Source organism: Theobroma cacao, chromosome 10 (assembly GCF_000208745.1).
Source record: "Theobroma cacao cultivar B97-61/B2 chromosome 10, Criollo_cocoa_genome_V2, whole genome shotgun sequence".
Taxonomy (NCBI): Eukaryota; Viridiplantae; Streptophyta; class Magnoliopsida; order Malvales; family Malvaceae; genus Theobroma; species Theobroma cacao.
Window position 1 is genome coordinate 777,061 of NC_030859.1, and position 13,224 is coordinate 790,284.

Here is a 13,224-nt window from a genome sequence, read left to right on the forward strand (position 1 = left end):
ACCCAAAGCTTAAAAATACCTAATTATCGATGTTCGTTTCGAATTTGGTGTTACAAGTTAAGTGATATCTATTTGATTGACTAAATTATTAAAAAAAAAAATTAAGTATTGATAAGTAAATAAAATGAAGGATATGCAATTATTCTATTTTTCTTTCTATTTGTCTCTTCCAACAAAATAAAAAGACAAATATCTTTTATTAAGCGAAAATGGAGATTCTTGGTACATCCAATTCATGTAATATCGCATTCGGAAACCAAATTTTAAATTAAAAACAATGGATAAGATGAATAAAATAATGAAGATTTGGGAAAACTTCACATGAAATTTAGGGTCATGTCGGTTAATTATAGCATCCATATATGATATATGCTTTGCTTCGTCAGCTTTTCTTCTCTTATACCTTACCATAATGTATTGCATAGACATCAATATTCTTTTTGGTAGGTTGTATTTAATTCTATATGTTTGATTACATTAAATTATTTACATCCTCAATAGGTAACAGAAACCAACAATTTTGACCCTAATGTCTTTTTCTTGAATTGTCTCCAAAAACATGTTTGTAAATTTGATTTATTATTTAATGATGGTTTAGTTATCAACTTTTTTTTATTGGGAGAGTAGTGACCATCACTACCTAATTCATGTGCAAAAGCTAGTTGGTTTTCTTTTATTTTTTTGTTTTGTCATTTTCATATGTTGCATCGTTATTTACCTACTCCATCTTTGAAAAATGTCGTAAAAATATACCCTTATTCTTGTATCGTGATTTGTTGTTCGCATATGGAATAATACTAGTGACAATGTTGACCAAGAATATGCTTTATAACAAAGAAAAATTAACATCTTTCTCTTGAAATGTAAATATCGATCATTTATGAGCAACGTTCGAATTTGATGAAAGAAAATATTTTTTTATTCCCTTTCCATTAATATAAAAGAATCCAAAAAATGCTTAATGATCCAAATTTGACTTAATTATTGTTTTCGTTCTTAAAAGAATTAAATTTTAAAATTCATCATCAAAATAGTATGAAAATGATTGATACATAAGATTGATTTTGAATTTAACTCTTAGACAATACACATTAAATGATTAAAATAATTCGATTAACTCAAATTGAGTCTAATTTACGAAACTATATGATGAAGGGCATTTATATGATTCATTCTTTTTTAAGTTATCCTTTTAATGTTACTTTATTATGTACTAGATCTTAGCATTTTAATCATTTAGAAAAGAAATTTGACCAACCTCCTAGCTAGATAGGGTAGGGAGTTACGGATTGACATTAAATTGGTTATATTTAAGGCTAGAATATGGTCCTATTTTGGACCAACTCACCTACTATCTAATTCAAAACTTCTTTTTATAATGGGAATATTGGCCACCTAGTCTCATTTGGTGACAGATGAAAATTCAAGCCCACATTTGTTCAAAAGGTTTATATTTTGGCTACCATTTTTACATCGATGGTCAATCAAATCCATGCACCGGATTTCCTTCAAAACATCGAATAATTCAAGGGTTTTTTTCAAATATTATGTCTCATTTTTACGGTGAAAAGAATAGTTTTATTCAAACAAACAGCTACTTGGGTCATATTTCAAAATCTAAAACCAAATCAAATGTTACAACAAATCAACAAATAAAGGGGGAAAAAAGTGAAAGGTGGCAATAATTATAAAAGGAAAGTAAGAAGTGGGGAAAATGAACTAAAAAAACATACCTTTTTGCTGTGGTCACATGGAAAAGAAGCTAGAAAGTGAAAAACAAAAGCTGAGTTTGAACCACTATTCATGGAGAAACAACATCATTCCATTATGGTGTTGAAGTTGGGTCTTCTTCTTCCTCTTTATTTTTTGCTTATTCATGAGCCAATGACCCCATGAAAAGTAGGTTCCAGCAATAAAATAAATAACCCAATGTACCCCAACACCCAAAGTGGGTCCAATTGCTTGCATCGAAGCACAATCTTTCACTACATTTGATCTTACATTATGCTAAAAAGAAATGGTTGATGAAGGAATGGGATGATCTTTGATCCAAATTCTCAAATTGCCCAATTTTTTTTTTTTTTTACCTTTATAAAGTGGTGTCATAGAAAGATGACAATAAGTGCTTGATTCATTTTTAAAAGAAGTACTTGTCCTCTTCTTTGAATAAGCAATCTATCACATTTTGCTACTTTATTGTTCATATCTTCACAATGTTATTTATTTTTCTTTAATTTTTTAATTCTTTTTTTTGTTCTTAATATAGAAATAAAATATCAATTATATTGTTAAAAAAATGGGGAATAGCAATATTAAAATCAACATATAAAAAATTTAAAAATCAATGAAAGCTCTACGTCAACATAAGTGGAAAAACTGACACATTCAAAATTCAAACATTGCATACGACCTGATGTTTTAAAAATCAATTAATTTGTTTTTGTAGGGAAGATTTTTTGTCTTTGTCAATCATTACTACTATAAAATTGAAATATGAAAATTTTTTAATTTATTCGTTCTTATTCTGTAAAAATCAATCAAAACAAAAACAAAAAGAAGAAAAGAAGACAAACTCTTGAAGGTAAAAAGTTAAAAGAAAAAAGTAAAAAAAAAAAAGTAGGCAATGAAAATGGTCCCTTAAAAGGACCACTGGACATGCTACCAAGAAAAAACACAAAACATAAAAAAAAATTAAAAGGGAAAATCTCATCCTCCACGTGTAAGATTTGGATACCTCCACGTGTCCTACGTGAAATGGGACCCACAAACAGAACCAAAAACCCCACATAAACCCCCTCATCGGGCTCTCGGGCTCTCAGTCTCTCACTTTTCAAAGTTGGTAGGAAGGGACATCTCTTCCTTGGCTTAAGTTTCACAACAGAAAGAAAGAGAGAGAGAGAGAGAGAGAGAGAGAGAGAGAGAGAACAGAACATGCAGAAGTTGAAACATGGTATTTTGTTTATGTTGTGTTCCACTTTTGACCCTCCAAACTTACTTAATTTACCCGCTTACAAAACCCAAAGTTCCAAAAACACTTGAGGGAGAGAGGATTGTTGTTGTTCTTTTTCATGGAGGTGAGCTCTGAGGTGGAAGCTGTGATACAGTTTCTGAGGAAGAATGGATTGAGAGAAGCTGAGAAAGCTCTTGAGGAAGATATGATGGAGAAAAATGAAGAAGAAGAAGTGGGTGCTTTTGATTTCGAGAAATTCTTGTTCCCCATGCCGCCACCGGTAAGGATTCCGGCGACCATCCGGAGATCGGAGGTGGATGAGAAAGTCAAGTCCAGTGATGGGTCGGATTCAGATGGTGATGAATTTGTCAGCTTGAGGTCTTCTACAAGTGATGTTTGCTCTTCAGGTATAAAGGAAAAGAAAAAAAAAAACTTTGGAACTATTATTTGATCTTCTAATGATTGGTTTTAATTGGAATTAAGTTGTTTTTAATCATACTTAGCTAAAGTTGTGCCTTTTTGTATAAAAAAATCACTTCTTTCCCAATTCTTTTACATTTTTAGTGATGGTTTTGAGTTGGAATTTTGTTGGTTTTAACATCTGGTATTCGTTTTTTTCTAAAGAACACATCTTTTTATTTCTTTTGCTATTTTAGTTATTGTTTGGAGTTTAAATTTGGTTGGTTTAACTGAATGGGTGTTTGATCGAATTGAGTTTGTTCAAAAGATTCTTGCTTGATCATGAACTTTTATTGCTGTTCTCTAGTCACTTTTAGTTTTAGGTGATGTAAGCAACAGGCCAATTGCTATAAATAAAGATTGAGTGAAGGCCTTTCTCTTTTTCCCTTTTATTCTCTTTTCACTTTCTCTGGAGTGCGTTTAAATTTGAATGGATTGTTTACTTGTTCATCATGTTTTTAGTAAGTGAAGTTACGGTTTTAACTCTAATGAACCTTAGAACTGATACATTTATCTTAATAATGCCATAAGATCATGAAACTTAATTTAATTTCCCGTGAATTCTCGTAGACCAAATGTGTATTCGTGTGAACGTCTTGAAACCAGATGAGTTATGCATCTTTAGTGCTTTCTTTTCTTTTGGCCAATGAATTCATCTTTAGTCATCAGAGAAAGAACTTTTTCTCTTTTCCAGGAGTAGACTTCAATTTATGCTGCTTATGCATTATAAATCTCCCTACTCTGATCTAGGATTTAGCCGTTGCTTTAATATAGTGTGCACTTGAACTTCTCCCAATGCATGGAATCTCTTTTCACCACTATCTTTATTCTATTAGTGCTTTTTTAGTCACAGCTATGTAAGGATCACCTTTTTTTGTTTGTTTGAGACATTCACGATACATTACCATTTAGTTATGCTGTGGAGGTTCTCCAAGAAATTTCATCATTTTTGTTTGCTACTTCTGTCTTTTGACACTGACATTTCTAAGTCACTACCAAGTACTGATAGATCCTTTTGTGCTGTTAAAGAATACCGAGAAAAGAAAAACCTTACATGGTCCAATTTTCTCTAAGATAATTTGTAACATTGAAATTATTATTGTTTTTTTTTTTTTGCCCTGTTTTCAATATCTAGGTGGCTGCTGGGGAGATGTGTTAGTTAATAGTGCATGAGAGAGGTCCAACTGTTTTTCATTTTGCAGACTTTGTGAATCCATATGGACTTCATTCTGCATCTCAGGCTGATTCCGATACTTCATCAGATAGATTATCTCAATTTGGAACAGCACGTGATTATCCTGATTTTGACATGCAAAATGACTTGTATTGGTATGATGACAAAGATGAAGGCTACCTCATGACTCCATGCTTTGCTGGGTCAGACTTCTATGGCTGTCCAAGTGAGGATAAGTTTGTCACAACTTCAGAGACAGAGAAGCAACAACATAATACACTGAGTGTACTTGACAAATCTGAAGGATTTCAAACAGAGGCAAGCATTGATTACTTGGACAAGCCATGCCTTTATAATATGGCCTGCATAAATGGGGAAAATGAGGTTCAAGCAATGGATTATTATCATTTTGATAAATGTAATAGGCTTGAAGGGGACATTGAACCGGAGTTGAAGAACTGTGCTTATGGTTGTTCACTTCCTCTTTGCAAATGTTGTGGGGCACCAGGTCTTTATGATGAAAATCCTGTGAACTTCAGCTACTTGAGCTCCAAAGAAACTGATTTGGGTGATCTTCAGTTAAAGGCTGCTGGAGACATTGACACAGATTATAATAGAGCTTCTAAACATAAATCTGACAAGAATGTTTACTCTGCCAAAAGGGGTTCAAACGACTGGATTGATGGGTTTGAAGATGCTTCCGACCTAGTGCACAAGATTGCTGAGAAAGATTTATTTCCCAATACAATTGATAGTTATGGAGTTGAAGATGATGAAGACAATGGAGAACTTAGTGAACCTAAGGCTGCCGCAGATGGAGAGGATAACACTGGGGATGAACTTCTGATGTACTCTAATGAGGAAGAATATGAAGTATTCAATTTGCGAATCGTTCACAGGAAAAACAGGTTAGCTGCTATTCAATTTCTCATATCGTCACTGTTATGTGAATTAATACAGAATTTATATATAAGACTTAAGCAAATTGGTGAGTAATCTTGTTTAAAATTGATAAGATGCAGGGGCAGACTTACCCGCTGGAACCTTTTGTCATATTATCTAGCTCATGCTGCCACTAAACTCGTCATGCTAAAAGTTTTTTCTTTATGAATATTTGATGATGTTGCACAGCAGGTTAATATGCAGAAATCAGTATAACTCGTGTTATGCCATCTACAGGACTGGATTTGAAGAAAACAAGGACCTGCCTATTGTGCTAAATACTGTAATTGCTGGCAGATATTATGTAACAGAATACCTAGGTTCAGCTGCTTTTAGTAAGGTTGTTCAAGCACATGATCTTCTCATGGGAATAGATGTTTGCCTGAAGATCATTAAAAATGATAAAGATTTTTTCGACCAGAGTTTGGATGAAATTAAACTTCTAAAGCTTGTTAACAAGCATGACCCTGGAGATGAGCACCACATTTTGCGTCTCTATGACTACTTTTATCACCAGGTATGTTTAAAGAGTAAATTAGTAATTCTTTCCACTCCCTTGTAAAAAATGCAGATTGTGCTTGAAACAATTAATGGATTAGTAAAATGGCTATTGCCACTAAAGGAAATCATACTTTCTTGTTACTCTCGATTCTGATTATCTAGAAAAACCACTTCATTAGTGTTTATTTTGTCAAGCCCTATTTTGTTTGTATCAAATACAGTGATTTCTTTATGCAAAATCTATCCAGGAGCATCTGTTCATCGTCTGTGAACTCCTTCGAGCAAACTTGTATGAATTTCAGAAATTCAATCAAGAATCTGGCGGAGTAGCTTATTTTAACCTCAGCAGGTTGCAGGTTTGTTTAAACAGCTATTAGCTAGGCTGCACTCATCTTTTAGTTCATTGTTTCTAAACTACAACTCTTACCTGGGATTGTTTATAAGTGATAATCTTCTAGGTTTAATTCAGATAACACATCCAGCATGACACATAATAATTGGCTGTCGATATCCTCTCACACAGGTCGTAACTCGTCAGTGTTTGGAGGCACTTGATTACTTACATGGCTTGGGAATTATTCACTGTGATCTAAAGCCTGAGAATATTCTTATCAAAAGTTATAGAAGATGTGAGATAAAAATTATTGATCTTGGAAGCAGTTGCTTTCAGACTGACAATCTGTGCCTATATGTTCAATCTCGTTCCTATAGAGCCCCTGAAGTCATCCTTGGCCTCCCATATGACAAGAAGATTGACCTGTGGTCTCTCGGATGTATCCTTGCTGAGCTATCCTCTGGGGAAGTATGTCTTAGTTTGTCATAGCTTGTCAATGTCTTGAATTAAAGTTCATATATTAATACTCATTCCATCTGATGTGTTACTTAAAGTTTCTTACAAACATCTTGTTCATTTCGTAATGTTTGATTCTGATGTTTGTAACCAACTTTAAGTAAATTGTCCTTGGGAGCAATTTAATCTATGACTCATTTTAAGTATCTATGTTTTTTACAGGTGCTGTTTCCAAATGATGCGGTTGTAATGATCCTTGCCCGGATGGTCGGAATGCTAGGTCCTTTTGATCTGGAGATGTTGGAGAATGGACAAGAGACATACAAGTATTTCACAAAAGAATATGATCTGTACCATATAAACGAGGTTTGTTTATGGTTAACTATTTCATTTGTTTACTTTGTGAAATTTCAATTCCATGTTTGACAGCATTCAATTTTATAGTGAATTATGAAAATTTACTGGTTAGTTCATCCAACTCCATGATGAACTCATACTGTTTTTTCTCTATCCAGGAGACAAACCAATTAGAATACATTATTTCTGAGGAGTCTCTACTGGAGCATCATCTGCAAGTTTCTGATGTTGGGTTTCTCGATTTTGTTAGACATTTGCTTCAGATGAACCCTCAAAGGCGCCCAACTGCGAGGGAGGCATTGCAACACCCATGGCTTTTGTGCTCGTACTAAAGCAGAACTCCTGAATTGCTGGAGGAATGACTTTTCCTGTGAGTATTAACATTCATCGAGCAGAATGGATTGTACGGGTGCAAGTCCGAGTAAAATCTCCAATTTCAATTTTGGTTTATGTATAGCTATACCACTGATCATACTTCATATTTATTCACATTTTTTTCTGTAAAAACCTCATCCCCCCCAGTTTTCCCCCCTCTACTTTGTTAGGATTGTGAAACCACAAGCCCTTTGATTTGAGTGACAAGAACGATACAATAAATCATTTAGTGCATTGATTGGAATTCTTTTATGTCAGTGACTCTCTCTCTCTTGTTATGCATCATAATCAACTCATTTTTCCGTTTCATTCATCTGCATCAGAACTAATACTTGCTCCAGTAACCGTTTATGCTCTTCGCAACTTCAATCGCTAAATCTAAAAACCAGAGTTCTGTTTCTCCTCCACGGTAGAGCTTTGTGATAGTATGGTTCAACCATAGCCGAAACATGAGTTGTTGCCTACAAATACCAGAAATGCATCACTGCCTATCCTTTTCATGTACTGTTGGCTTTTGTTTTCTATGATGAATGCCATCCCAGGTGCCTCGCGTTGACTGTTCCGAGGTGCACGTGGTCCGATATCCATCGGAAACATCTCCGAAAGCTGTCAGAAAAAGGCCTTGTGAAGTTGGGATTGTCACATTCTCAGAGCAAACAAAGGAGAACTGGCCAGCCTAGCTAGCTGCATGTGGAGAAAAGTTCAGTTTCTCCTACATGGGCCACATGTGAAAACTGACTTCCCTTCCATCCCCCCCCACCCCATCATCCATTTGTGGACAACAAGGTTCAGACAAGCCTTAGTTTTGTCAGCCCAAAACTTAAGTCTGTCCCCCGTCCTGTCCTTGAATGAATCTTATTGGAGAAAACTAAGCAAAGCATCAGTTCCAAGAACTAGATTTGCTTAAAAGGGATTTGATCATATCCAAATCAATGGTTGGGATTTGACAAAGCGTTTGATTAATACCTTGTAACAAGCAAAAGCTTGTCAATTAGGAGATAAAGTTGATGAATTTTGTTTTTGTTTTATCAAAATTATAAAGAACAAAGCATTTCCACAAAGAAATCAACATCAAGTCCAACAGCAATGCTGACAAATTGGTCATAATCTAACATTTATTTGCAGCATATTCCATTTCTTTATATCATTCCAAATTCTTAATGTCTGCTTGACATTTTTCTGTTTTTAAATTAATTATTGGAATTATAATGACGTAAATTATTATAATAATTTACGAGATAATCAAAGGTATAATAACAAGTTGTTTCCAGACATCCGAAAAGGGAAAGATAGATTAAGAAAAACCATTGGGAGTATTAACAATTATTCGATATTATTAAATATATAATATTTGGAAAGGTTAATTTTTATTTTTTATTTTTTTAAAAAAGAAACATAGGTGACGTGGAAAATAAGAACACGTAAGCTGATTAGGCTTAAGCACAGTAGATTCCTTGCCTGCAAGTAATAATTGGCAGGGACAGTGTCATAAAAGAACCGAAGATTGTCTCTTCTGATTGGCTGATTCGATCCACTGGAAATTTCCCTCGTTTTCGCTTTATCTTTGGTCTTCAAAATCTTTTACACCACCACTTTCTCTTTTAGCGCGTGTAATCCATTCCTTAGTTTGATGTCCAAAATGAATTTGTCCACTTCATTTCTACATTAATTTTCACAAATATTAAAATTATATTTTGATTTGAAAAATAAATAAATCATGAAAAATAAAATTATAATTTAAAAAGTATTAATTTTCTAAAAAATAAAAAATTATTTTGAGATATTTAAAAAATTTAATTAAAAAATTATTAAAAATAATAAATCTTTGATGACTATTTGATGCGTATAAATTAAATATCATGATAAGGTTTTAAATAAATAGGAGAATTGCAATTTATTTCAATTTATTGCTTATGGTTTTCAAAAGTTTCATTTAAGATTGGGTAGTTGGTTTCATTGTACAATAATATTAAATTTTTAATTAAATGAGATCTTTTATTATTTGGTAATATAAAACATTTAAGGAAAATTAAAAGATTATACTATATGCCTATTTATTTTATTGGTTAATGGATAAAATATTGAATAAGGAAGAAATTATTTTTCCATGACCTAGGTAGTTTAATTAAAAATTAAAAAATTAAATTATCTTAATGGGTACACTCCAAATTCCAAAATAATTAATCCTAAAAAAAGTTTGAAAAAATAAAGAAGGAAAAGGAAAGGAACTTATCACTCGCCGAACTCAGTGCGTGGTCAGCATCACTTTCCGACTCTCTCTCTAGACTTTTGCTCGAGTCACCACCACCACCACCATGACCATAGCTCTGATAAAACTGCTTAACGAAGAGAGAGAAAGAGAGAGAAATGCCTCTTAACGAAAGGAAAGAAGGGAAGATTTTATCCGGTTAAGTGCTAACCATATTTAACGAACCGTTCCGTCCGGTTCCGGTAAAAGCGCGAGCAACCATATCTTTCTCTATCTTTTCATTAAAATCGTTCGAGTTTCGATGGCTGAGTTGACTCAGGCCGAGGTGTACTCGCCTCGGTCGATGCAAGTATGGAGGGCGTTGTTGAACTGGCTGGCTTTTTTCTTTCAGATCTTCGCTCAGATCATCAGAGCCGTCGGTCAATATCCTTTGCTGTCTTCTTCTTCTTCTTCTTCTTCTTCGTCTTCGTCGTCGACGACTTCGTCTTCCCCGCACCGTTTCAAGCCCTTGCCTGTCGATGACTCGACCGAGATCGAGTCTCCCGCTACGGTCGAGATCGCTGCCGTTTTGGACTCATCTGTTCTCGCTGATGAAGACAGCGTCGAAAAACTCACGGTAGGAATTGAAAAAAAAAATAATTTTTTTCTTGAAATATAGAAATTTTATACTATTTTAGATTCTATTTTTCTTTAAATTAAGCAATAAAAGTGTTTTTTTCCCTGAGGAATTGGAGCATTATTGAATTTTAATTACTCCAAAACAAATTGTTTTTTTTTTTACAATAAAAAAGGGATCTTTTAATTATGTTAGAAAAGTAATTAGCTTTGTTGAACTGGTTTTGCTTTAATTTAAGCTAAAATTTAGCTTTGTTAAGTTCTTTGAAGCAGCGGTTAAGCATTTCATCAAGAAATTAAAACATTTGCTTATAGACTTATAGCTTTATTCAATTTAAGCATGAAAATAAATAGGGAATTTAAGCAATTAAGCTCTTTGGTTATTGCTTTGGGAGATGTAGAAAACATGAAAATAACTTGACCTCATTTAGTATTTTACTGTTATTAGTAGTATAATTTTGGGGTTGATAACTTGTAAGTTTAAGTTTTTGATTTGTGTATATCAGCCATTTTGGGAATTGAATTAATGTATTGGAAAGTTAACAACAAATACATATCAGGTGTGGGTCTACAATATATTTAACTGTCTCTTGTGCCTAATTTTCGGATGTCGAAGTTGTGTTAAGAAGCATAAAACCATGAGGGGATAAACATACCGTCTTTGATTACTTTAAGGTAAGGTGTTCAAAGCAGGTGAAAGTGTAAACTCGAAAACGCCATGTGTTGTATATGTTTTTATTATTTGTTTTGGTGTATCATTGTTTGCCAAAGTTATGGGGTCTGATTCATGCTTCTGCAGGTAGTTCTTGACTTGGATGAAACTCTAGTATGCGCTTACGAGACATCTAGTCTGCCACCTGCTCTTCGTAACCAGGCAACAGATGCTGGATTGAAGTGGTTTGAGCTGGAATGTGTATCTTCAGACAAGGTTTCTTACGAATAATTGATTCTATATTTTAAATGATGGCATTTATATGAGAGAGGCACTTTGTCATTTGGGTGCTTTGATCTTTGAAGGAATTTGAAGGAAAGCCTAAGATCAATTATGTTACGGTGTTTGAGCGCCCGGGGTTGCAAGAATTTTTAAATCAACTAAGTGAATTTGCTGAGCTTGTACTATTTACTGCTGGCCTTGAAGGTTTGCTTATTTATTATGTTTTAATTTTTAACTTATTACTTCATTACTCATTTTTCTCCTTATTTTTCTTCCTCTCACTACCCCCTTCATGCATTTTCTCATGAATTATATTATTGGCTGCTCACAGGCTATGCTAGACCACTTGTTGACAGAATTGATGCAGAAAATCGATTTAGTCTTCGACTTTATAGGCCTTCTACAATTAGTACGTAAGTACTGCTTCCTGTGTATGCACCTTTAATAATCTTCTAGCCTACTCACTGATTTGTAGATGGAAAAGATGAAACCTTTTCGTATTTTGTGTTAGCATTTGTTGTCTGGGAAATTATACCGATACTGATTTCTTTATATTTCATTGCCTATTATATATGCTTGGTCTTCTATCCTGTGCTAAATGGACCTTGGTAATGATACTTTTGGGGGATTCCTCTCCCCAGGAAATCATGCATAATGGCCAAAATCTACTTATATTGAATGATGCCTTGAATCCAACGCCTGGTTCTTGGGTTACATGAATAAGTTCATTTTTTTTCCAGTTTATCTTGATATAAGATGAACGACAAATTAGTTCTATGTAAAATTTCATGAATTTGTTTTAAGCAGTGCTAAGGTGTGTTTGCCTAATGTTTGTATAGAAGGGATGCATTGGTGCTGGTGTTGAGATGTTTTTGATTGGTTTGTTTGATAATTATGGTGAGAATTTTTGTATTAAAGGTTTTGGAAAACATTATTAAGTTCTTTCATTTCCTATTTAAAATATAAAGGGATTAGTTTAGGTGTCCAAAGACTCCCAACATGCTTTGTGCCAGGCTTAGATGGTTTAGGGCGAATTTGTGCCTTCCTTGTGTTGCATGTGTAAGCAATCAAGTTTTTGGTGATTATTTGTCTAGTTCCACTGAATGTTTTATTGTTACAATTGGTAAAGTTTTTCTTCTGACATAAATAGGGAGTATCGGGAGCACGTGAAAGATCTCTCCTGCCTATCAAAGGATTTATGCCGAACTGTTATTGTTGACAACAATCCTTTCAGTTTCTTGTTGCAACCACTGAATGGGATTCCATGCATTCCATTTTCTGCAGGGCAGCCACATGATACACAGGTACCAGGATGTCCATTATCAAAATCTCATTATCCTCATTTTGTATAACATGTCTGATTGTTTACTTTCCACCTCTACATCTGGTTTTATGTCAAAAAGCTTCTGGATGTCCTTCTTCCACTTCTCAAGCACCTTTCTCAGCAGAAGGACGTGAGATCTGTTCTCTATGAGAGGTTCCGCATGCCTGAATGGTTTCAAAAACAGGGTATCCCTGCCTCAGGTTGGTCAGTGTAGGAAGAAGACCATAGACAAGGCCTTTGGTTCTTCCATGTACTTTTCCTGCCAAGCTCTATTTTCCAAAAGGCTTATTATAGGATTAATGACCTTTTATATAGCATTTGACTTCTGGAGGAGTCAATGATAGCCATTAGAGACTTGCGAAAGGATTTATGTGATGCTATCTCTCATTCGATTAGGTAAACCATTAATGTATTTAGATCCACTGAAAATTCTTGATTCTTAGCGTAACTTTGTTTATAAGCTTGCAATCCTGTTGGATGTTTATGTATCTTTCAGAATTTTGTAAATTTCTTCTCAATCAATGATTATTTTGTAGTTTACACATCCTTTCACCATGTTGTTTTTATATTCTACTATGTGCAAGAAGCCATGGC

The 13,224-nt window shown here is 34.1% G+C and overlaps 2 protein-coding genes across 5 annotated transcripts; both read left to right on the plus strand.

Moving 5' to 3' along the window:
* LOC18585847 (probable serine/threonine-protein kinase clkA) lies at positions 2,844 to 7,805 on the plus strand. 4 transcript variants are annotated; one of them, XM_018129595.1, is made up of 7 exons: positions 2,844 to 3,357; positions 4,612 to 5,491; positions 5,715 to 6,042; positions 6,275 to 6,382; positions 6,550 to 6,828; positions 7,039 to 7,182; positions 7,332 to 7,805. In XM_018129595.1, the coding sequence occupies exons 1-7, from the start codon at positions 3,069 to 3,071 to the stop codon at positions 7,503 to 7,505; spliced, it is 2,202 nt and encodes a 733-aa protein (XP_017985084.1). In that variant the 5' UTR covers positions 2,844 to 3,068; the 3' UTR covers positions 7,506 to 7,805. The 4 variants fall into 4 exon arrangements, with proteins under 4 accessions (XP_017985084.1, XP_017985086.1, XP_007008956.2 ...); XM_018129597.1 differs by having other exon boundaries at positions 7,424 to 7,805; XM_007008894.2 differs by having other exon boundaries at positions 5,718 to 6,042.
* LOC18585848 (carboxy-terminal domain RNA polymerase II polypeptide A small phosphatase 1) lies at positions 9,772 to 13,174 on the plus strand. The gene is made up of 6 exons (XM_007008900.2): positions 9,772 to 10,373; positions 11,172 to 11,300; positions 11,390 to 11,510; positions 11,638 to 11,719; positions 12,457 to 12,610; positions 12,710 to 13,174. The coding sequence occupies exons 1-6, from the start codon at positions 10,059 to 10,061 to the stop codon at positions 12,842 to 12,844; spliced, it is 936 nt and encodes a 311-aa protein (XP_007008962.2). The 5' UTR covers positions 9,772 to 10,058; the 3' UTR covers positions 12,845 to 13,174.

Coding starts and splice junctions, on each gene's coding strand:
- LOC18585847 (XM_018129595.1), top strand. CDS start 3,069: ATGGAGGTGAGCTCTGAGGTGGAAGCTGTGATACAGTTTCTGAGGAAG. Junction 3,358..4,611: donor AAGTGATGTTTGCTCTTCAG/GTATAAAGGAAA, acceptor TTCATTTTGCAG/ACTTTGTGAATCCATATGGA. Junction 6,829..7,038: donor CTGAGCTATCCTCTGGGGAA/GTATGTCTTAGT, acceptor TGTTTTTTACAG/GTGCTGTTTCCAAATGATGC.
- LOC18585848 (XM_007008900.2), top strand. CDS start 10,059: ATGGCTGAGTTGACTCAGGCCGAGGTGTACTCGCCTCGGTCGATGCAA. Junction 10,374..11,171: donor ACAGCGTCGAAAAACTCACG/GTAGGAATTGAA, acceptor ATGCTTCTGCAG/GTAGTTCTTGACTTGGATGA. Junction 11,720..12,456: donor AGGCCTTCTACAATTAGTAC/GTAAGTACTGCT, acceptor TGACATAAATAG/GGAGTATCGGGAGCACGTGA.